The 23,495-nt window shown below is 43.8% G+C and overlaps 1 protein-coding gene across 2 annotated transcripts in view; it reads right to left on the bottom strand.

Moving 5' to 3' along the window:
• Positions 1-23,495, bottom strand: part of LOC112238972 (speckle type BTB/POZ protein) — a 146,107-nt gene that overhangs the window by 13,094 nt on the left and 109,518 nt on the right. For both annotated transcript variants that reach the window (XM_042307538.1, XM_042307539.1), the window contains exons 7-8: positions 8,218-8,395; positions 2,261-2,316 (exon numbers count right to left, since the gene is read on the bottom strand). In XM_042307538.1, coding sequence (XP_042163472.1) covers positions 2,261-2,316; positions 8,218-8,395 — 234 coding nt within the window. The remainder of the gene's footprint in view (positions 1-2,260; positions 2,317-8,217; positions 8,396-23,495) is intronic.

Below are 23,495 nucleotides of genomic sequence, written 5' to 3'. Positions count from 1 at the left end.
CATCATAGCATTGAGACTGCACTTGTGAAGGTGGTAAATTACCTTTTAATGGCATCAGACCGAGGCTCTGCATCTGTCCTCGTGCTCCTAGGCCTTAGTGCTGCTTTTGATACCATCGATCACCACATTCTTTTGGAGAGATTGGAAACCCAAATTGGTCTACACGGACAAGTTCTGGCCTGGTTTAGATCTTATCTGTCGGAAAGATATCAGTTTGTCCCTGTGAATGGTTTGTCCTCTGACAAATTAACTGTAAATTTCGGTGTTCCTCAAGGTTCCGTTTTAGGACCACTATTGTTTTCACTATATATTTTACCTCTTGGGGATGTCATTCGAAAACAATGTTAACTTTCACTGCTATGCGGATGACACACAGCTGTACATTTCAATGAAACATGGTGAAGCCCCAAAATTGCCCTCGCTAGACGCATGTGTTTCAGACATAAGGAAGTGGATGGCTGCAAACTTTCTACTTTTAAACTCAAAACAGAGATGCTTGTTCTAGGTCCCAAGAAACAAAGAGGTCTTCTGTTGAATCTGACAATTAATCTTAATGGTTGTACAGTCGTCTCAAATAAAACTGAAGGACCTCGGCGTTACTCTGGACCCTGATCTCTCTTTTGAAGAACATATCAAGACCATTTCAAGGACAGCTTTTTCCCATCTACGTAACATTGCAAAAATCAGAAACGTTCTGTCCAAAAATGATGCAGAAAAATTAATCCATGCTTTTGTCACTTCTAGGTTAGACTACTGCAATCCTCTACTTTCCGGCTACCCGGATAAAGCACTAAATAAACTTCAGTTAGTGCTAAATACGGCTGCTAGAATCCTGACTAGAACCAAAAAATTTGATCATATTACTCCAGTGCTAGCCTCCCTACATGGGCTTTACTGCTTTTAGGTTTTACTGCTAACCTACAAAGCATTACATGGGCTTGCTCCTACCTATCTCTCTGATTTGGTCCTGCCGTACATACCTACACGTACGCTACGGTCACAAGACGCAGACCTCCTAATTGTCCCTAGAATTTCTAAGCAAACAGCTGGAGGCAGGGCTTTCTCCTATAGAGCTCAATTTTTATGGAATGGTCTGCCTACCCATGTGAGAGACGCAAACTCAATCTCAACCTTTAAGTCTTTACTGAAGACTCATCTCTTCAGTGGGTCATATGATTGAGTGTAGTCTGGCCCAGGAGTGGGAAGGTGAATGGAAAGGCTCTGGAGCAACGAACCGCCCTTGCTGTCTCGGGCCTGGCCGGTTCCCCTCTTTCCACTGGGATTCTCTGCCTCTAACCCCATTACAGGGGCTGAGTCACTGGCTTACAGGTGCTCTTTCATACCGTCCCTGGGAGGGGTGCGTCAGCTGAGTGGGTTGAGTCACCGATGTGATCATCCTGTCTGGGTTGGCACCCCCCCCCCCCCTTGGGTTGTGCCGTGGCGGAGATCTTTGTGGGCTATACTCAGCCTTGTCTCAGGATGGTAAATTGGTGGTTGAAGATATCCCTCTAGTGGTGTGGGGGCTGTGCTTTGGCAAAGTGGGTGGGGTTATATCCTTCCTGTTTGGCACTGTCCGGGGGTGTCCTCGGATGGGGCCACAGTGTCTCCTGATCCCTCCTGTCTCAGCCTCCAGTATTTATGCTGCAGTAGTTTATGTGTCGGGGGGCTAGGGTCAGTTTGTTATATCTGGAGTACTTCTCCTGTCCTATTCGGTGTCCTGTGTGAATTTAAGTGATCTCTCTCTAATTCTCTCTTTCTTTCTCTCTCTCTCTCGGAGGACCTGAGCCCTAGGACCATGCCTCAGGACGACCTGACATGATGAATCCTTGCTGTCCCCAGTCCACCTGGCCGTGCTCCTGCTCCAGTTTCAACTGTTCTGCCTTATTATTATACGACCATGCTGGTCATTTATGAACATTTGAACATCTTGGCCATGTTCTGTTATAATCTCCACCTGGCACAGCCAGAAGAGGACTGGCCACCCCACAGAGCCTGGTTCCTCTCTAGGTTTCTTCCTAGGTTTTGGTTTTTCCTAGCCACCGTGCTTCTACACCTGCATTGCTTGCTGTTTGGGGTTTTAGGCTGGGTTTCTGTACAGCACTTTGAGATATCAGCTGATGTACGAAGGGCTATACAAATAAATTTGATTTGATTTGATCCATGTCTGAACTAGTGATGATGCAACAGAGAGAAAGATGTGAAGATCCTCCCCACTGAGACACAGGACTGTTCAGGTCACAACACTGTCTACAACACTCACCTTTTTACTCTCCTCCATCTCATGCTCAAACATGGCACTGAACACTGGCGATCGGGCTGGAGGGGTAGAGAGAACACATCAAAATGTATGGTCACATGCGCCAGATACAATGCTTACTTATAAGCCCTTAACCAACAATGCAGTTCAAGAAATGGAGTTAAGAAAATATTTGCTAAATAAACTCAAATAAAAAGTAACATAACGAGGCTATATACAGGGGGTACCGGTACCGAGTCAATGTGCGGGGGTACAGGACAGTTGAGGTAATTTCTACATGGATAGATTGATAGAGCAAGTGAGCGAGAGAAGGGGAGAGAGAAGGAGAGAGGAGAAAGAATAGTTTAGTGTCTCCCATCTGTCTGTCTGCCACAGGGGCAGTGGAAAGAACGAACAGTCTCCGGTACACACCGTCCTGCTACTGCTACTCCCAAGGCCTAATGAAGCCATCTTCAATGAGTTTGACCAGCAGCACTAGCTCTCACTTTAGACTAGTAGGGCCATGAACCAGGGGATAAAGGATGTGCCCCAAATGGCACCCTATTTCCTATATAGTGCACTATTTTTGACCGGGGTAGCGCACTAGGGAATAGGATGGAATTTGGGGTCCCCCTCTAAAACATCATTGTTTCATAGTCTACATGTGTTTTTCTAATAAAGAAATAGGATCCCTCTCAAGCACTAGTGTGCTTGGGAGTAGGACACCTGGAGTGTTGTTCCATAGCTGAGAGTAATTTTGTTGTGAGTATTTTAGCATAGCTGAGAGTTGTTTTGTGTGAGTGTTGTACCATAGCTGAGAGTTGTTTTGTGTGAGTGTTGTACCATAGCTGAGAGTTGCTTTGTGTGAGTGTTGTTCCATAGCTGAGAGTTGTTTCGTGTGAGTGTTGTTCCATAGCTGAGAGTCGTTTTGTTGTGTGTTGTTCCATAGCTGAGAGTCATTTTGTTGTGTGTTGTTCCAGAGCTGAGAGTTGTTTTGTTGTTCCATAGCTGAGAGTTCTTTTGTGTGAGTGTTGTACCATAGCTGAGAGTCGTTTTGTTGTGAGTGTTGTTCCATAACTGAGAGTTGTTTTGTTGTGAGTGTTGTACCATAGCTGAGAGTCGTTTTGTTGTGAGTGTTGTTCCATAGCTGAGAGTTGTTTTGTGTGAGTGTTGTTCCATAGCTGAGAGTCGTTTTGTTGTGAGTGTTGTTCCATAGCTGAGAGTTGTTTTGTTGTGAGTGTTGTTCCATAGCTGAGAGTTGTTTTGTGTGAGTGTTGTTCCATAGCTGAGAGTTGCTTTGTGTGAGCGTTGTTCCATAGCTGAGAGTCGTTTTGTTGTGTGTTGTTCCATAGCTGAGAGTCATTTTGTTGTGTGTTATTCCAGAGCTGAGAGTTGTTTTGTTGTGAGTGTTGTTCCATAGCTGAGAGTCGTTTTGTGTGAGTGTTGTTCCATAGCTGAGAGTCGTTTTGTGTGAGTGTTGTTCTATAGCTGAGAGTTGTTTTGTGTGAGTGTTATTCCATAGCTGAGAGTCGTTTTGTTGTGAGTGTTGTTCCTATAGCTAAGAGTCGTTTAGTTGTGAGTGTTGTTCCATAGGTGAGATTTGTTTTGTGTGAGTGTTGTACCATAGCTGAGAGTCGTTTTGTGTGAGTGTTGATCCATAGCTGAGAGTCATTTTGTTGTTGTGTTGTTCCATAGCTGAGAGTCGTTTTGTTGTGTGTTTTTCCATAGCTGAGAGTTGTTTTGTTGTGAGTGTTGTTCCATAGCTGAGAGTCGTTTTGTTGTGAGTGTTGTTCCATAGCCGAGAGTTGTTTTGTTGTGTTGTACCATAGTTGAGAGTTGTTTTGTGTGAGTGTTGTACCATAGCTGAGAGTTGTTTTGTGTGAGTGTTGTACCATAGCTGTGTGAGAGTATTATAGAGATGCAGTGCCGAGCTCATTCTGCAGTAGACAAGAGAGAGAAGCACCACACTGTTTTAGATCACATGACCAATAAGAAGCCAATTTAAAGCGTTCCGCTCAGCCAGCACACACACTTCCACAGCCCTTTTGATCCTGCTCTGTCCGTCTCCACAGCGATTAACGGCCCAGAGAGTTGTCACAGGAATGGTGGTGGAGAAGGAGAACAATGAGGGGAGTGGGTGTCACCTAACCCAGGTAGTGGAAGAAGCGAGGGAGAAGGAGAAAAGGAGAGAGGGAGGTGCAGACAGCCAGATGAGGGGGTGGAGAGAGAGAGAGTGAAGACCCCAATGCCACAGTAGCACACAATTAAAATGTCTCAAAATGACTGGATAATTGACAGCCATTCCCATTCTCCACAGGGAGAGTTCCTCAAAGTTTCAGTCAGATACTCAGTCATGGGGCTCTATTTGCAGCTGCCATTAAAAGCCTGCTCTTTGGCAATTTCAACTTCTAAAAGCCAGCACTACACTATTTTCCAACCCTGGAGCAAGGGTTGGTAATTTACCTGTCTTATATCAGCTCAAGTGCGCTGCGGTGGGAAGAGTGAAAATATTTGGGGTGTCCTTAAATACGTGTGCCATTGTCCCAACTGGTGATATTTAAGACTCACCAAAAGCTGGATTTTGTGGAAATGCAATTGGTTATAGCATTGATTTGCTCAGTGGAGGCTCACAGTAGCATAATCAGTAGCCTATAAGCAATCTTTTATTTAAAAAATAGCATGGGCATAAAAACAGTAAGACATTCAGGTTTTTTCTTTATATTGGACATGATTTTTATCCATGCAGCTACTGTGAAAAGTTTGGACTCATTAGGCCTATGTGCAATGCCCATGGAATGAAAGGTGTCAGTGACTGTAGGAAGTCAGTTTAGGAAAATTGAGTTATTGCAATAGACTATTTGCGTTTCTCCTTTATCATTTTGACAAAAACAACTCCATCTTCCACTCATCTGAACCTAAATGTCAAATTATGGATATTCCGATCGCTGTCCTTGGTGCTGAATCCACACCTAGCCTGTTAATTTGTTTACATTATACGTGGCAAAGTCACTAACCGGCCATATCAACAGCGATGGTAGACTTATCTTATTATAACGTTTGGGCAATGTCCATGGCTGTTAGCGCAATGTGTGTAGACGAATATTTCCATGTTGAAGCCAATATAAAAAAATACATTGGCTATGTTTGTTCTAACTACGCCTATTGTATGGTTAGTGTGTAAGCTATATTCAATGGATAGGACAAACATCCATGCCTCCGGCCCAAGAGCCCTAAGTCTATGTGTGCACACATTGCCTTACGCTCATGGAACGAGAGATGTGATTTATGATATCATGCTTCTGACCCGATCCTGTTTAGAAATATTGTTGTTAGTTTAATTATTATTTTTTAAAGTGCTTTGTTTTTGTTGTTTTGGAATTTGACCCCCTTTTTTCCCCCAATTTCGTGGTATCCAATTGTTAGTAGTTACTATCTTGTCTCATCGCTACAACTCCCGTACGGGCTCGAGAGAGACAAAGGTCGAAAGCCATGCGTCCTCCTAAACACAACCCAACCAAGCCGCACTGCTTCTTAACACAACGCGCATCCAACCCGGAAGCCAGCCGCACCAATGTGTCGAAGGAAACACTGTGCACCTTGCAACCTGGTCAGCGTGCACTGCGCCCGGCTCGCCACAGGAGTCGCTAGTGCGCGATGAGACGAGGGTATCCCTACCAGCCAAACCCTCCCTAACCCGGACGACACTAGGCCAATTGTGTGTCGACCCATGGACCTCCTGGTCGCGGCCGTCTGCGACAGAGCCTGGGCTCAAACCCAGAGTCTCTTAGACCACTGCGCCACCCGGGAGGCCTTTGCTTTGTTTTTTGCTCAAAAAACAACTTATTTGAAAGACTCACCATCTATGGGTTTATGGCAAGGATGGGAAACTTTGATGGGACTGGAGTGCCCCCAAAAATCCAAACTTATCATGACGGGCCACGATTGCTTGAGGGTCTGTGAGTAGAACATTTTGGTTGCCCCCCACCCCCCACCCTGACAGTAGAAAGCCATGTTTTTAAGTTTTACAGTTAATTTTCTACACATTTTGCCATGGGGTGTAGAGGAAATGTTGCAGTTTTAAAAAGGTGCAATATGCAGAAATCCCTCCCCCATATCCTGGCAGCTAAAATTCTAATAGTTTGCCTGATTTCAGTTTGTCACAAAACAAGCAGTGTAGAGAATCATTGGAACATCTAAACCACTGTGAAATATATTTCAATAACAAAAAATCATGTATTTTCAGTTGTTTAAAGCTGTTGTACAAAACCAAAAGTAAGAGACGCAAAAACAAACTTATGAAAGGGTAGCATAGAAATAGTGTTCATTGAACAGATCTACAGCTTCTTAGACTTGCTTTCAATGAGAATGACAGATCTATAACTCACATTGGGTGGCAGGGTAGCCTAGTGGTTAGAGTGTTGGACTAGTAACCGGAAGGTTGCAAGTTCAAACCCCCGAGCTGACAAGGTACAAATCTGTCGTTCTGCCCTGTTCCTAGGCCGTCATTGAAAATAAGAATTTGTTCTTAACTGACTTGCCTAGTCAAATAAAGGTTAAAAATTAAAAATCTAGACCTGCTGATAAACACATTTAGAAATTGCACCTTGTGTATTCTACTATTCTAACTCGCAACAGTAAGTTGAGACCCCAACTACTATTTCTGTAGAAGTGCAAATATGATCTGTCAAGTTTATAAAACATTACATTTACGAGTAGTATAACAGTGAGTGGACATTCACCCTCTATTTATTTTGGATCTTTATCCAGCTCCTTTAAAAAGTATGGATGTTTGTAAAACCCTACATAGTCCATGTTTTCTCTGTATGATATGCCCACGTGCCTTCAACTCAAAATGTAAACATAGCTTATTTAAAACAAGTTGCTGTTTAGTATTTATTTTTTTATTGTAATTTCACCCCGTTTTTCTCCCCAATTTCGTGATATCCAATTGCAATCCAATTACGAGCTTGTCTCATTGCTGCAACTCCCCAAAGGGCTCACGAGAGGCAAAGTTTGAGTCATGCGTCCTCCGAAACATGACCCGCCAAGCCGCGCTTCTTAACACCTGCTCGCTTAACCCGGAAGCCAGCTGCACCAATGTGTCTGAGGAAACACCATTCAACTGACGACCGAAGTCAGCCTGGAGATGCCCGGCCCGCCGGAGTGGCAAGAGCGCAATGAGCCAAGTAAAGCCGCCCCGGCCAAAACCTCCCCTGACCCGGACGACGCTGGGCCAATTGTGCGCCGCACTATGGGATCAAACCCCATGCTGTAATGAGGCCGCAACACTGCGATGCAGTGCCTTAGACCACTGCGCCACTCAGGAGGCCCTGCTATTTAGTTATTAGAATTATACACTTTCTTTTTAGGCCTTATCGATAGCCAAGTGAATTTAGTCTTGCTTATTGACTATGTTTGGCATGACCACACTGCAATTTACGGTAGGCCTAGCCCATATATCAGTGTGAATGGCATAGCCTATGTTAGACAATGTATTTCCATATTATAGCAATGTAATTAAAACAATGTCGAATGCAAACATGTTGAAAATATTTAGCAAATATGGGGAAGGATATTTAATGAACTAGGCTATAACGGACTAATATTCAAATAGGACAACGCTATAGATAAAAGACAGTAAATAAACAACATAAAGCAACTACACATTTAGTCATGGAGCACGTTCCGATTGGTCAGTGTGGGGCCAAGCCTTGACACACCTACAATGTGTTTTATAAGTCCAGACCTTTCGCTCCATCGCCAGCTACTGTGGCCATAATTCTGGTTGTGAAAATAGCAAAAATATTTCTAATACTACCGCCAGCGCTAAGATTTAACATTAGGTTTGTTACAATAGAGCCCATAGTCTGTGTTTCTGTCATTGATGTGTCAATATCGGTAAGAAGTCGGTCCGGTGTCAGCCTGGTGTTCTGTGTGGTCAGTATGCACGTGCGTGGCGTGCGAGACAAAAGTAGTCTTACCTGCCAGGATGGCTTTGTGTGCCTGGAACTCCTGTCCCGCCACACACAGGGAGCAGTCAGTGAAGCGGGAGTGTTCCCAAAGCCCTCCCAGCTCATCGGCCAGCCTGCAGTCTGGCACCTTCACCATGTTCATAGTGTTCTGACCTGAGATGTTCACAGAGTCCTGCACCACACTCACCTACATGGAGGGAGAGTTAGACGGAGAGACAGGAGACGAGAGAGAAAAAGAAATAAAAGAAAAAAAAGAAAAAGACAGAGGGAAGATCAGTCAGTCAGTCTACTCACACTGTATACATTACAGTAACCAGACAGATAGACAGACAGACATCAGCGGTTTTAGACCATCTATCACCTTACACATTCTAATGGACAAATCAGACAACACACACATCAAATCATATACAGGAAGACCAGCCATTAACAGATGATCTCTGCCACACCAATCAATACATCAACCGTTAAATAAAGCTGCCATGCAAACACACACCTCCAACAATTAACGTGTGCGCTGCTCATTTACCACATCCAATCACAAACAAGACACTAGACAGGGACTTGACTCAGTCTATTAATCATTAGGGTGTGTGTGTGTGTGTGTGTGTGTGTGTGTATATATATTCTCCATGCTGGCTTAGCCACCTGTTCAAGACAACATCGAACATACTAATACTCCCACATTGTGGGACACAGTGTGGGACACCAAATGTAGTACCATTCAAGATCCTATTTTCCATCCTAACCTTAACACTAATTCTAACCTTAACCATAAACCCCATAGAAATAGCATTTGACCTTGTGGGGACTAACAAAATGTACCCAGTTTTTGTTTGTTTACTGTTCTTGTGGGTCCCCACAAGTATAGTTAAACACGTCCACACACACACTCCTATTAGGTTATCAGCAACCTTTAAAACCACAGAAGTAAAGAACCAAACATCGCCCAACAATTTCCAAGAAGAATCCAAACATTTTAAAGCAGCATTCCAAAGACACTGAAACGGTTCCCCAAAAATATATTTCATTGCCACAAACTGTTCCTAGAAAAAGCTGTGTCATGGCCACAAACTCCCAAATGCATCCCAGTAAGGTGACCTTGCTACTGGGCTGTTCAGACAGGGAGGGAGGCTGCCCCCCATGAAAAACACCCTCCCTGTCCCCCTCTCTGTCTGTTCCTCTCTCCGTTCCACAGTCCGCCAGTCCCTCTGTCTGCCCATCTGACTCAGGCAGAGACGGAAGGGGAGAAAACACAATGAAAAAGTGTGTGGCAAGCAGGAAATTGAATGTCAAGGACCCTTGTTTGCTCCTGATGGAGGTGTAAGTGTTAGCCTGGAGGGGAGAGAAAGACAGGGCGGGAGGGTTAGACATGGAGAATAAAAGACTGGGAGAAAAAGGCAGGACAGGGTGACAGACAGAGAGAAATAATAGGAGGGTATAGGATCCCAAGGAGGAAATAGACTCTCATAAACACAAGCTCATTTCCTGTGATGACATTACAGGGGCACAGTACAAAGGAAATAGTGAAGTTGAGAGGAGAGCATTGTGACCATGAGTATTGTGTATCACTGTGTGTGTGGCACAGTCTGGTACCCACAGCTGGCTCCATAAATCACACTCCAGGGGGACTTTAGTATGAATGATGTACATCCATCTCCACACACACACACACACACACACACACACACACTCAAGAGTACACTCACAAGGCACTCATAAGACAATGATTAGCAACTCATACAAGGATTGGGAGAGACAGACATGTGGAGGAGAGATGAAGATTGAGATGAGAGAGAGAAGGAGAAAGAAGACAGTATAGGAGGCATATTAAAAGAGGTAAACTGGAGACTGAGTAAGAGGGAGGGAACAGGTAAGTCAACACAGACAGCACTGGGTCTGTTGAGATGCACTCTGTATGGCCGCGTATCAAATAGCGCCCTATTCCCTATATAGTGCTCAACTTTTGACTGTAGGGAATAGGGTGCCAATTGGGCTGCACTCATTATATATAGTGGTAAATACAGATGGGAGTGTTTCTGCTTTATGTGTGTCTGTTGGTATAAATAAGCATGGCGGTGCACTCAGCCGCTGTATAGCACGGCAAGCCACGCTAGGCTAGCCACGCTAGGCTAATCACACTGGCTAACCACGCTAGGCTAGCCACGCTAGGCTAATCACACTGGCTAACCTGGCCCATTATTCCATCAACTAACCAGGTGGAAACAACACTTTGCTGTAGCTCTGCAGCTAGCTCCTATTTACACACACTGACTAAACTACTCTCTGTCTTCACCCCTCAGTCATGTCATCATCATCTTCTTACCTCCCTTCTCACCTCATTTGCTCACATTGTATATAGACTTGTTTATACTGTATTATTGACTGTATGTTTGTTTTACTCCATGTGTAACTCTGTGTCGTTGTATCTGTCGAACTGCTTTGCTTTATCTTGGCCAGGTCGCAATTGTAAATGAGAACTTGTTCTTAACTTGCCTACCTGGTTAAATAAAGGTAAAATAAAAAATAAAATAAAATAAATCTTCATCACCAGCATGTTCAACAATCATCACCATCATCCTCGTCAGCAAGGCCGTATATTACCATCATTATGGTGGCGATGTTCATTAATGGCCTTAACCCCTGACCTGCTGGTTTCTCTATCGACTCACAGCAGCCCTCTTGATCTCTGCAGACCAGACAGTTGCCATGGAATCTCAGAGCCCAGAAGATTCATTAATTTCTGTGTCAGTCTCTTTTACTCCTCTACGTGTCTGTTTATAGATTTACAGTACGCCATGAGTGAAATAGTCCTGAAAAAATTTGCAAATCAAGTTCATTAAGTTATGGAAAACTTTATTTTCCCTCCACTGTGTCTTATGTTCAATATGAGACTTTTCTCTGATCAATCCAGAGCAGACTGGGTCACACGCACACACACCTTTCCTCAGCTCTGCCTTAATAGGTGTGTGATCTTTTAAACTTGTCGTCTGAACCCCCGAGCGCAGAACTCTTCAGCAGCTTTTTATAATGCATGACTGGCCCTTCATCCGCTCTCTCTCCAGCTGCTCTCCAGTCAACCAGAGTAAACAGCGCTGCTCAAGACACACAAACTATATTGAATGCAAACACACTGTCTTTATAAACATACTTTCCTCAGAGGTATCAGCAAACCCCAAAATAAGGCCACACACATCTAAAAGCCCACACATGCAGACATTAAACCAAATGACTTAAATCTAGGTGCTTAACTGGGGCAAAACATACCAGTCAACCCTGCTGGCAACCCATTAAAGCTTCATAGCGGATGAGACAAATTATTCCCCTACTTTAGATGGTGAGTGACAGTTAACACTACTGATGAGCATTCCATTGAGTCCATGGAGACACCATTCACACCAGGGTACTGGACTAGATCTACAGTTGGTATTTCAGCAGACCAGCCTGCACCTGCATCCGTCCGCCACAGACGTTTTTGAGTGGATCTACACACAGACGGGGGCAGAGGCATATTTCATGCATGATTTGAAGTCAAGCTGGTGAACGACGCGCACGAGAGAGAGAGAGCGGACCGGAGCCATAGCAGCCAGTTTCTGAGTCATGTGTTACTGTTGTCTCGCCAGCCTTGTTCTTCCACAGAGACAAACAACTGCCTGGGTGGCAGAGAGAAGGGCAGACAGACCGACGCAGACCGACGCTAAAGTTAGCTTGAAAGATCAAGCTTCTTGTAACAGAAGAGATCATCCCTTCCTGGATTAAGATCCCTGCTGACTAATATTTGTTTTGTGTGTTTTGAGATACTTGCAAACTTGTATGAGCTGGGTTGTTGGTCTTAGCGCTCGTTAGCATTTACTTAACCGCTATGGGTATTCCTTTGTACCTGTTAGTATTTTGTTAGCATTCTGGTATACTAACAAAATGCGCCCCTTGTGTGCACCATCGGTAAAACCGCCTATCCCGGGAAGGCACAAGCACGGTATTAAGGTATGCAAATCTGGATACCGCCTAACCCAACTAGGAACAGATACACGTGAGATCAATGTTGATGCGCTGGGGACACAGCGAAATGGTGAAAGCCCAGTAGATTTTATTTTGACCTTTATTTAACTAGGCAAGTCAGTTAAGAACAAATTACTTACTTACTTTCAATGACGGTCTAGGAACAGTGGGTTAACTGCCTTGTTCAGGGGCAGAAGGACAGATTTTTACCTCGTCAGCTCGAGGATTCGATCTTGTAACCTTAGCACTGGTCCAACGCTCTAACCACTAGGCTGCCTGCCGCCCCATGTGGATCAGATGAGGATCAACATGAAACAAAGGCACTTTTCTCCTGTCTCGCCTTCTCTCCATCTATCACTATTCATCTGTCCGTCTCAGTTACTGGGTCTCTAACCCTCTTTCTTTCTCTCAAGTGTCACCTTGATTTATTTCCCTCACTTATTCTCTCTGTCGGCAACTCATTTCTATGCCATTTTACCCTCGCTCTATCCCTACTCCAAACTAGGCTTGGGCAATATATTGTATATCGTATAGCGGTGTATTTGGAAAAAGCCACGGGATGGTTCTCCCAATATTCAAAAATATTTATTCAAACTTTTTCAATAAATGTTCATATTTGTAGCTACTTTTTAAGTTGTTACCTGCAGTCCACTTGTACAATACTTTAGGAGATAAAGCTTTCATTTCACCTGTCCCATTTTAAACGATGAAGCTTATCGTAGTGCCCCAGAACAGTTGAGCCAGTCACATGTTTGTTTATAAACAGCACACTGGGAGAAAGCCATGTGGTGAATCCATAGCATTCTATATCTATCAGTGAGTCTCTGTTGTGCAGCGCAATGTACTTACACTTACGTGCAATTCACTACTCAATGTTTTCCATCAGATATCTTAGTATGGCTTTCTGCCAGAAGTCAAAGATCTCTGGATGAGTTATTTTCCCCCTGTGCTTCATACTAGTGTTTCCCCCCCTCCATTCTTCTCCCATCTGCTCCATGTACACATGCTTCTCTTCCTTCAGAAAAGCAAGTATCACAACTTTGTTCATTTGCACAATTTATCTTGTTCACTTTCGCTTGTAAATGTCCATACAGATCGAAAATGATATCCGGTAGCTAGTAGCTATGCTTGTAATAACTTTATGAGCTGGGTTTGCCAGTCTTTGCAATTAGTTTGTCCATTTTTGCCCGTTAGCATTTAGCTATGTGATTTCACTATTATAGTAGTTTGTGCTAATTTTGTTAGCATTCTGGTAATACAAACCCAATGAGCTTTCCTTGAGTTTTTAGCACCCCCCTCGCGTGCTATGCCAGTTATACTGTAAATCCTGGCATACGAGAGGGCGATATGACAATATGAAAATCTGGATACCGCCCAAGCCTACTCCAAACCCTGTTACATCTTCTCTCAAACTATTTCCACCCTCTTACACCCATCTTCCATCCTTCCCATTCTTTCTCTGTCTATCCTCCCTAACCAAGTCTCTCACTTTGTGTCTCAGTCTCACTGAGCCTCTACACATCTCCCCATCTCAGTTTGGGGAGGTGTGCGAGGCGAGAAAGGGAGGTGTGTAGGGAGGTAGATAGGGGTGAAGAGAGCAGCTGGAGCATCTGCAGCAGTCTCCTCTGACAGCAGCGTGGCATATGGCAGGGCCCTGTGAAGGATGGGCGCTGTCACCCGGCAAAGTGCTTACCCAACAGACAGCCAGGAGAAAGAAATGGGGGGGAACACGAGAGACAGCGAGAAAGAGCAGGGGTAAGAGGAGGAAACAGCTGAACATCAGCACCCACCTCATTTATACACACACTCCCTGGGAGGAGACGGTGGAGATGAAAAGAGGAGAGAGGATACGGAGGAGAGAGAGAAAGATATTAAGAAAGCTCTGTGGATACAGAGGCTGTAGGGTGGTTAGGATGAGACTAGAAGCATTATTGTATCATCACTGTTATGAAGTAAGAGTTATGCTGGGGTAGAATGAGAAAACCCTTCAGTGGTTCATTCACTCCCTGAGGTGACAGAGTGGGTGAAAAAGATGGAGGCTACCTGAAACAAGCCAATCATGCCCACCAGCCGATGCTCTCTGACACTACCTCTGTCTGCTTAAAGGTGGACCACTGACTTACCAATTTAGGATGTCTGAGTATCCGAAAGACACTTCTGTTCAACTTTCTGAATAAAGCTAGCCACACTTAACAGTAAGCAAAACCCCTTAGGCAGAGATACAGTACATTTTATGAGGAAGTTCTCCAATTAACATATGTGAAGGGGTGAAAAACTACAGTCCTTGAGAACTACTGGTGTGCAGGTTTTGCTTCATCCCAGCTGGTTTTGGAACAAAATCCTATATACAGTTAGTTCTCCAGGACCGGCGCTAGAGATCCATACATTACACTGCTTTAAAACTAAATCCATACAGTGTATTTAAACTGTGACCTTGGTGAGTGAGGTTAGTCCTGTCAGAGAAGAGAGGAGAGAGAGAGACCAGCCATTTACCAGGGTGTCTCATTAGAGAAGTGAGGAAAGTAGACACTTCTCCTCCACATACCAACCCATTAATCTGTCTCCCTGCACATTTCTCCTAAACTTCTTTCCATCCAATTCTGCCCATCATCTCCCCTTTTTCCTGTCATCCACATACATGTCCTTTTCTCTCACTCTCCTCCTCCACCCCCTCCTGTGCTCTCTTCTCCTCTGAAGGGACCTCATCTTTCCTTCACTCCTCCTCTCAGAACACCTCGTGACAGCCAGCACAGAACCTTTAATGGGAACTATCTTCTCATTAAATACCTGCAGGTGTCTGGAGCTTTGGCAGAGATGAACAGAGGGAAGAAGATTATAGAGAGAGCGAGATCACGGGCGCGAGAGCACGAGCGTGATAACAAGAGAGAGAGATCACAAGTGCAAGATAACGAGAGCGAGATAACGAGAGCGAGATAACAAGAGAGCGAGAGATAACATGAGGGAAGAGAAAAAAAGATGGCTAGAAAGGATGGCTGGGTTTGTTCTGGCACTCCCCTACATGACACCCAGCCAGTTCGCTGGTGTGGGGTTTAAATAACTGCCTAAGGAGCAGACAGAAAGAGGGCTTTCAGCTGGCACCAATTCACACGGGTACATGTCTCCTTTCCACCACACACCCTGTTCTACATCTCTGCCTGAGGGGAGAAGATGAGGGGCCAGGGGAGGGAGAGAGGATATGAGAGGGAAGGGGGCCACAGGAGAGGATAAGAGATGGAGAACAAATACCAGGAGAGAGGGAAGAGATGTGTGCTGGGCTCTGGGGCTATTCCACCCTCTCAGAGGCAGGACGGGACCATATGGCCATTAACGAGAGAGCGCAAGAGAGATAACGAGAGAGAGCGAGAGAGATAACGAGAGAGAGAGAGAGAAGGTATACCGAGAGAGAGAGCAGAGCAAAGAAAAGAGTCCAGCTGGTCCTGAGAGAGATGTATAACGAGAGAGATGTATAACGAGAGAGATGTATAACGAGAGAGATGTATAACGAGAGAGATGTATAACGAGAGAGAGAGCAGAGCAAAGAAAAGAGTCCAGCTGGTCCTGAGAGAGATGTATAATGAGAGAGAGAGCTGAGCAAAGAAAAGAGTCCAGCTGGTCCTGGGGCTGAGTTCACAAACCTGTTCTACTAACGCACTGAAGCCTCAGGACCAGAACATCCAATAAATCATGATAAACCAAATTACAACACAGTCAAAACAATACTATATTGCTTATTGGGAAACACAAACACAAGCACAAAGCAAATTGGAGTGCTATCTGGCCCTAAATCGACAGTACACAGTGGCTAAATATTTGATCATGGTTACTGATCAAAACCTTAGAAAAACCTTGACAAAGTACAGGCTCAGTGAGCACAGCCTTGCCATTGAGAAGGGTAGACACAGAAAACCTGGCTCCCTGTAGAGGAAAGGCAGTGCAACCACTACACAACAGCAGAACCTGAGACGGAGTTGGATTTCCTGACAAAATGTCAAAAATATAAAACAATTAGTGTCATTTTCCCAAATTTGAAACCCGTTTTCAAGGTTTCAAAGACCTCTCAGATGAGAGTAGGCTACCCTTCCTGTTGGGGGAGGACGCAGAGAGCTGTGGGCTGGCAGCGCACTACATTGCTGCCTGCCATAAGTTGAGGGACAGTGTCTGACAGACCAATCAACCTGCACATGTACTCTACTGTATGCTTATTGTTATTGTTCAATGTATGGTTATTTTGACCCTTGGTTATTGTTGTTACTGTTGTCCCGTTGACAATTTTGATTCTCATTTTTATATTGTAAATACCCAAAATAAGCTTTGGCAATATGTACATTGTTACGTCATGCCAATAAAGCAAATTGAATTGAGAGAGATATATAACGAGAGAGAAAGATATATAACGAGATATATAACGAGAGAGATATATAACGAGAGAGATAACAAGAGAGAGAGAGAGAGAGAGAGAGATATATAACGAGAGAGAGAGAGAGAGAGAGATATAACGAGAGAGAGAGAGAGAGAGAGAGATATAACGAGAGAGAGAGAGAGAGAGATATAACGAGAGAGAGAGAGAGAGAGAGATATAACGAGAGAGAGAGAGAGAGATATATAACGAGAGAGAGAGAGAGAGAGAGAGATATATAACGAGAGAGAGAGATATATAACGAGAGAGAGAGATATATAACGAGAGAGAGAGAGAGATAGATATATAACGAGAGAGAGAGAGAGATAGATATATAACGAGAGAGAGAGAGATATATAACGAGAGAGAGAGAGAGAGAGATATATAACGAGAGAGAGAGAGAGAGATATATAACGAGAGAGAGAGAGAGAGAGAGAGATATATAACGAGAGAGAGAGATATATAACGAGAGATATATATAACGAGAGAGATAACGAGAGAGAGAGATATATAACGAGAGAGAGAGAGAGATATAACGAGAGAGAGAGAGAGATATATATAACGAGAGAGAGAGATATATATAACGAGAGAGAGAGATATATATAACGAGAGAGAGATATATATAACGAGAGAGAGAGAGATATATATAACGAGAGAGAGAGAGACATATATAACGAGAGAGAGAGAGATATATATAACGAGAGAGAGAGAGAGATATATAACGAGAGAGAGAGAGATATATAACGAGAGAGAGAGAGAGAGATATATATGAGAGAGAGAGATATATATAACGAGAGAGATACATATATAACGAGAGAGAGAGAGAGATATATATGAGAGAGAGAGAGATATATATAACGAGAGAGAGAGATATATATAACGAGAGATATATATAACGAGAGAGAGAGAGATATATATGAGAGAGAGAGATATATATAATGAGAGAGAGATATATAACAAGAGAGAGAGAGATTTATAGCGAGAGAGCGATAGCGAGAGAGCGATAGCAAGAGAGCGATAGCAAGAGAGCGAGAGAGCGAGAGAGCGATAGCGAGAGAGCGAGAGAGCGATAGCGAGAGAGCGAGAGAGAGATAGCGAGAGAGCGAGAGAGAGATAGTTAGAGAGAGATAGTTAGAGAGCGAGAGAGAGATAGCGAGAGAGCGAGAGAGAGAGAGTTAGAGAGCGAGATAGCGAGAGATAGCGAGAGAGATACATAACGAGAGAGATACATAACGAGAGAGATACATAACGAGAGAGATACATAACGAGAGAGATACATAGCGCGAGAGATACATAGCGAGAGAGATACAAAGCGAGAGAGATACATAGCGAGAGAGATACATAGCGAGAGAGATACATAGCGAGAGAGATACATAGCGAGAGAGATACATAACGAGAGAGATACATAACGAGAGAGATACATAACGAGAGAGATACATAACGAGAGAGATACATAACGAGAGAGATACATAACGAGAGAGATACATAACGAGAGAGATACATAACGAGAGATACAGTGCCTTGCGAAAGTATTCGGCCCCCTTGAACTTTGCGACCTTGTGCCACATTTCACGCTTCAAACATAAAGATATAAAACTGTATTTTTTGTGAAGAATCAACAACAAGTGGGACACAATCATGAAGTGGAACGACATTTATTGGATATTTCAAACTTTTTTAACTAATCAAAAACTGAAAAATTGGGCGTGCAAAATTATTCAGCCCCTTTACTTTCAGTGCAGCAAACTCTCTCCAGAAGTTCAGTGAGGATCTCTGAATGATCCAATGTTGACCTAAATGACTAATGATGATAAATACAATCCACCTGTGTGTAATCAAGTCTCCGTATAAATGCACCTGCACTGTGATAGTCTTCAGAGGTCCGTTAAAAGCGCAGAGAGCATCATGAAGAACAAGGAACACACCAGGCAGGTCCGAGATACTGTTGTGAAGAAGTTTAAAGCCGGATTTGGATACAAAAAGATTTCCCAAGCTTTAAACATTCCAAGGAGCACTGTGCAAGCGATAATATTGAAATAGAAGGAGTATCAGACCACTGCAAATCTACCAAGACCTGGCCGTCCCTCTAAACTTTCAGCTCATACAAGGAGAAGACTGATCAGAGATGCAGCCAAGAGGCCCATGATCACTCTGGATGAACTGCAGAGATCTACAGCTGAGGTGGGAGACTCTGTCCATAGGACAACAATCAGTCGTATATTGCACAAATCTGGCCTTTATGGAAGAGTGGCAAGAAGAAAGCCATTTCTTAAAGATATCCATAAAAAGTGTTGTTTAAAGTTTGCCACAAGCCACCTGGGAGACACACCAAACATGTGGAAGAAGGTGCTCTGGTCAGATGAAACCAAAATTGAACTTTTTGGCAACAATGCAAAACGTTATGTTTGGCGTAAAAGCAACACAGCTCATCACCCTGAACACACCATCCCCACTGTCAAACTTGGTGGTGGCAGCATCATGGTTTGGGCCTGCTTTTCTTCAGCAGGGACAGGGAAGATGGTTAAAATTGATGGGAAGATGGATGGAGCCAAATACAGGACCATTCTGGAAGAAAACCTGATGGAGTCTGCAAAAGACCTGAGACTGGGACGGAGATTTGTCTTCCAACAAGACAATGATCCAAAACATAAAGCAAAATCTACAATGGAATGGTTCAAAAATAAACATATCCAGGTGTTAGAATGGCCGTCAAAGTCCAGACCTGAATCCAATCGAGAACCTGTGGAAAGAACTGAAAACTGCTGTTCACAAATGCTCTCCATCCAACCTCACTGAGCTCGAGCTGTTTTGCAAGGAGGAATGGGTAAAAATTTCAGTCTCTCGATGTGCAAAACTGATAGAGACATACCCCAAGCGACTTACAGCTGTAATCGCAGCAAAAGGTGGCGCTACAAAGTATTAACTTAATACTGTATATAACGAGAGAGAGAGATATATATAACGAGAGAGAGAGATATATATAACGAGAGAGATAGAGAGAGAAATATATAACGAGAGAGATATATAACGAGAGAGATATATAACGAGAGAGATATATAACGAGAGAGATATAACGAGAGCGAGATAGCGAGAGAGCGATCCACATAGCGAGAGAGAGCGAGATCCACATAACGAGAGAGAGAGAGAGAGCGAGCCACATAACGAGAGAGAGAGAGAGAGCGAGCCACATAACGAGAGAGAGAGAGAGAGAGAGCATAGCCACATAGACGAGAGAGAGAGAGAGAGAGAGCCACATAACGAGAGAGAGAGAGAGAGCCACATAAGAGAGAGAGAGAGAGAGCCACATAACGAGCCACATAACGAGAGAGAGAGAGAGAGAGCCACATAACGAGAGAGAGAGAGAGAGCGAGCCACATAACGAGAGAGAGAGAGAGAGAGCCACATAACGAGCCACATAAGAGAGAGAGAGAGAGAGAGCCACATAACGAGAGAGAGAGAGAGAGAGAGAGAGCCACATAACGAGAGAGAGAGAGAGAGAGAGAGAGAGAGAGAGAGAGAGCCACATAAGAGAGAGAGAGAGCCACATAACGAGAGAGAGAGAGAGAGCCACATAACGAGAGAGAGAGAGAGAGCCACAGAGAGAGAGAGAGCCACATAACGAGAGAGAGAGCCACATAAGAGAGAGAGAGAGAGCCACATAACGAGAGAGAGAGAGAGAGCCACATAACGAGAGAGAGAGAGAGAGAGCCACATAACGAGAGAGAGAGAGAGAGCCACATAACGAGAGAGAGAGCCACATAACATAAGAGAGAGAGAGAGAGAGCCACATAACGAGAGAGAGAGAGAGAGAGCCACATAACGAGAGAGAGAGAGAGAGAGCCACATAACGAGAGAGAGAGAGAGAGAGAGAGAGAGCCACATAACGAGAGAGAGAGAGAGAGAGCCACATAACGAGAGAGAGAGAGAGAGAGAGAGCCACATAACGAGAGAGAGAGAGCCACATAACGAGAGAGAGAGAGAGAGAGAGAGCCACATAACGAGAGAGAGAGAGAGCCACATAACGAGAGAGAGAGAGAGAGAGAGAGCCACATAACGAGAGAGAGCCACATAACACGAGAGAGAGAGAGAGAGAGAGCCACATAACACGAGAGAGAGAGAGAGAGCCACATAAAGAGAGAGAGAGAGAGCCACATAACGACGAGAGAGAGAGAGCCACATAACGAGAGAGAGAGAGAGAGAGAGAGCCACATAAACGAGAGAGAGAGCCAGACCACATAACAGAGAGAGAGAGCCACATAACACGAGAGAGAGAGAGAGAGAGCCACATAACGAGAGAGAGAGAGAGAGCCACATAAACGAGAGAGAGGGAGCCACATAACGAGAGAGAGAGAGAGAGAGAGAGAGAGAGAGCCACATAACGAGAGAGAGAGAGAGAGAGAGAGAGAGAGAGAGCCACATAACGAGAGAGAGAGCCACATAACGAGAGAGAGAGAGAGAGAGAGCCACATAACGAGAGAGAGCCACATAACGAGAGAGAGAGAGAGAGAGAGCCACATAACGAGAGAGAGAGAAAGAGAGAGACACATAACGAGAGAGAGAGAGAGAGCCACATAACACGAGAGAGAGAGAGAGAGAGCCACATAACGAGAGAGAGAGAGAGAGAGCCACATAACGAGAGAGAGAGAGAGCCACATAACGAGAGAGAGAGAGAGCCACATAACGAGAGAGAGAGAGCCAGAGCCACATAACGAGAGAGAGAGAGAGAGAGAGCCACATAACGAGAGAGAGAGAGAGAGAGAGAGAGAGAGAGAGAGCCACATAACGAGAGAGAGAGAGAGAGAGCCACATAACGAGAGAGAGAGAGAGAGAGAGAGCCACATAAAGAGAGAGAGAGAGAGAGAGAGAGCCACATAACGAGAGAGAGAGAGAGAGCCACATAACGAGAGAGAGAGAGCCACATAACGAGAGAGAGAGAGAGCCACATAACGAGAGAGAGAGAGAGCCACATAACGAGAGAGAGAGAGAGCCACATGACGAGAGAGAGAGAGCCACAGAGAGAGAGAGAGAGCCACATAACACGAGAGAGAGAGAGAGAGCCACATAACACGAGAGAGAGAGAGAGAGCCACATAACACGAGAGAGAGCCACATAACACGAGAGAGAGCCACATAACAGAGAGAGAGAGAGAGAGAGCCACATAACGAGAGAGAGAGAGAGAGAGAGAGCCACATAACAGAGAGAGAGAGAGAGCCACATAACACGAGAGAGAGAGAGAGAGCCACATAACAGAGAGAGAGAGAGAGCCACATAACAGAGAGAGAGAGAGAGAGAGAGCCACATAAGAGAGAGAGAGAGAGAGAGCCACATAACGAGAGAGAGAGAGAGAGAGAGAGCCACATAACGAGAGAGAGAGATAATTAGTGCATTCACTGTCAGACCACAGACACCATTATCAGATCACAGTCAGATCAACGTGTTTCTGAAGAAATTAAGCAATATTCATTCAAAAAAACAGCCCAATAAACTCTACAACATAAACCAATCATACAGATGGGCTCCAAACAGTGCAGAGAGATTCATTGAAACATTGAACTCAAATGAAATGATGAACTCTATACAGTTTTTCAATAACTCACAGTACCAAAACAATAAAGATGGTGTCAATTCAGCTACCCAAAACATCAACTGCATATTCCAAAAGCAGCATCAGAAGCAAATTTGAGAAAACCAAAGCAATGCAACATCAGAAGCAAAAATCAAAATGTTTCTGACAAATGGTTTGATAATGAATGTAAAACAATTAGAAAACACCTAAGACAAATGTCAAACAAAAAACATAAGCAGCCAAACAACCCAGAGCTACGATATGAATACTTTGAAACTCTGAAACAGTATAAACAAACACTGAAATGCAAGAAATTGAATTATACCAACAAGACACTTGATGAAATTGAAAACGCAATTGACCAAAATCAGTTCTGGGACATGTGGAACAATTTAAGTACAACAAAGCCACAAGAATTAGCCATACAAGATGTAGGAATTTGGAAAACGTATTTTGATAATCTATACAAAAACATCCCACAAAAAGACTTACAACAGAACCAATTAGAAATTAAAGAAAAATTGAACATCCTTGAATCAGTCATAAAAACAACCAAAATCCATTAGATTACCCAATAACACAACAAGAACTAAATGAAAAGCTCAAATCTATTAAATCAAAGAAAGCTTGTGGTGTAGACAACATCAGAAATGAAATGCTGAAAAACAGCACACCTGAGTTGCAAAATGCTGTGCTTAAATTGTTCAACATGGTGTTAACTTCTGGCTGCTTCCCTGATGTCTGGAACCAGGGGCTCATCTCCCTATCCACAAAAGTGGAGACAAATCAGACCCCAATAATTACAGGGGAATTTGCGTAAACAGTAACTTGGGAAAGATTTTCTGTAGCATTTTGAATTCAAGAATTCAAACCTTTCTTCAAGAAAAAAATGTAATAAGTAAATGTCAAATTGGCTTTCTTCCTAACCATCGCACTACTGACCATATATACACCTTACACACACTAATTAATAAGCACGTCCACCAAAGAAAAGAGGGCAAAATCTTTGCTTGCTTTATTGACTTTAAAAAAGCATTTGATTCGATTTGGCACGAAGGGCTATTCTACAAAATTCTCCAAAGTGGGCTTGGTGGGAAGGTGTATGACTTAATAAAATGCATGTACACAGAAAACAAGTGTGCAATAAAAATCAAAAACCAAAGAACAGAATTTTTCTCACAATGTCGAGGTGTGAGACAAGGCTGCAATTTGAGTCCAAATCTTTTCAACATTTATATCAATGAATTAGCAGACATGTTGGACCAATCTCCAGCCCCAGGACTCACACTATTTGACACAGAGGTGAAATACCTGCTATATGCTGAT

Source organism: Oncorhynchus tshawytscha, linkage group LG27 (assembly GCF_018296145.1).
Source record: "Oncorhynchus tshawytscha isolate Ot180627B linkage group LG27, Otsh_v2.0, whole genome shotgun sequence".
NCBI lineage: Eukaryota > Metazoa > Chordata > Actinopteri > Salmoniformes > Salmonidae > Oncorhynchus > Oncorhynchus tshawytscha.
Note: the sequence above shows the minus strand (reverse complement) of the source record. Positions and strands in the feature narration are given on the sequence as shown.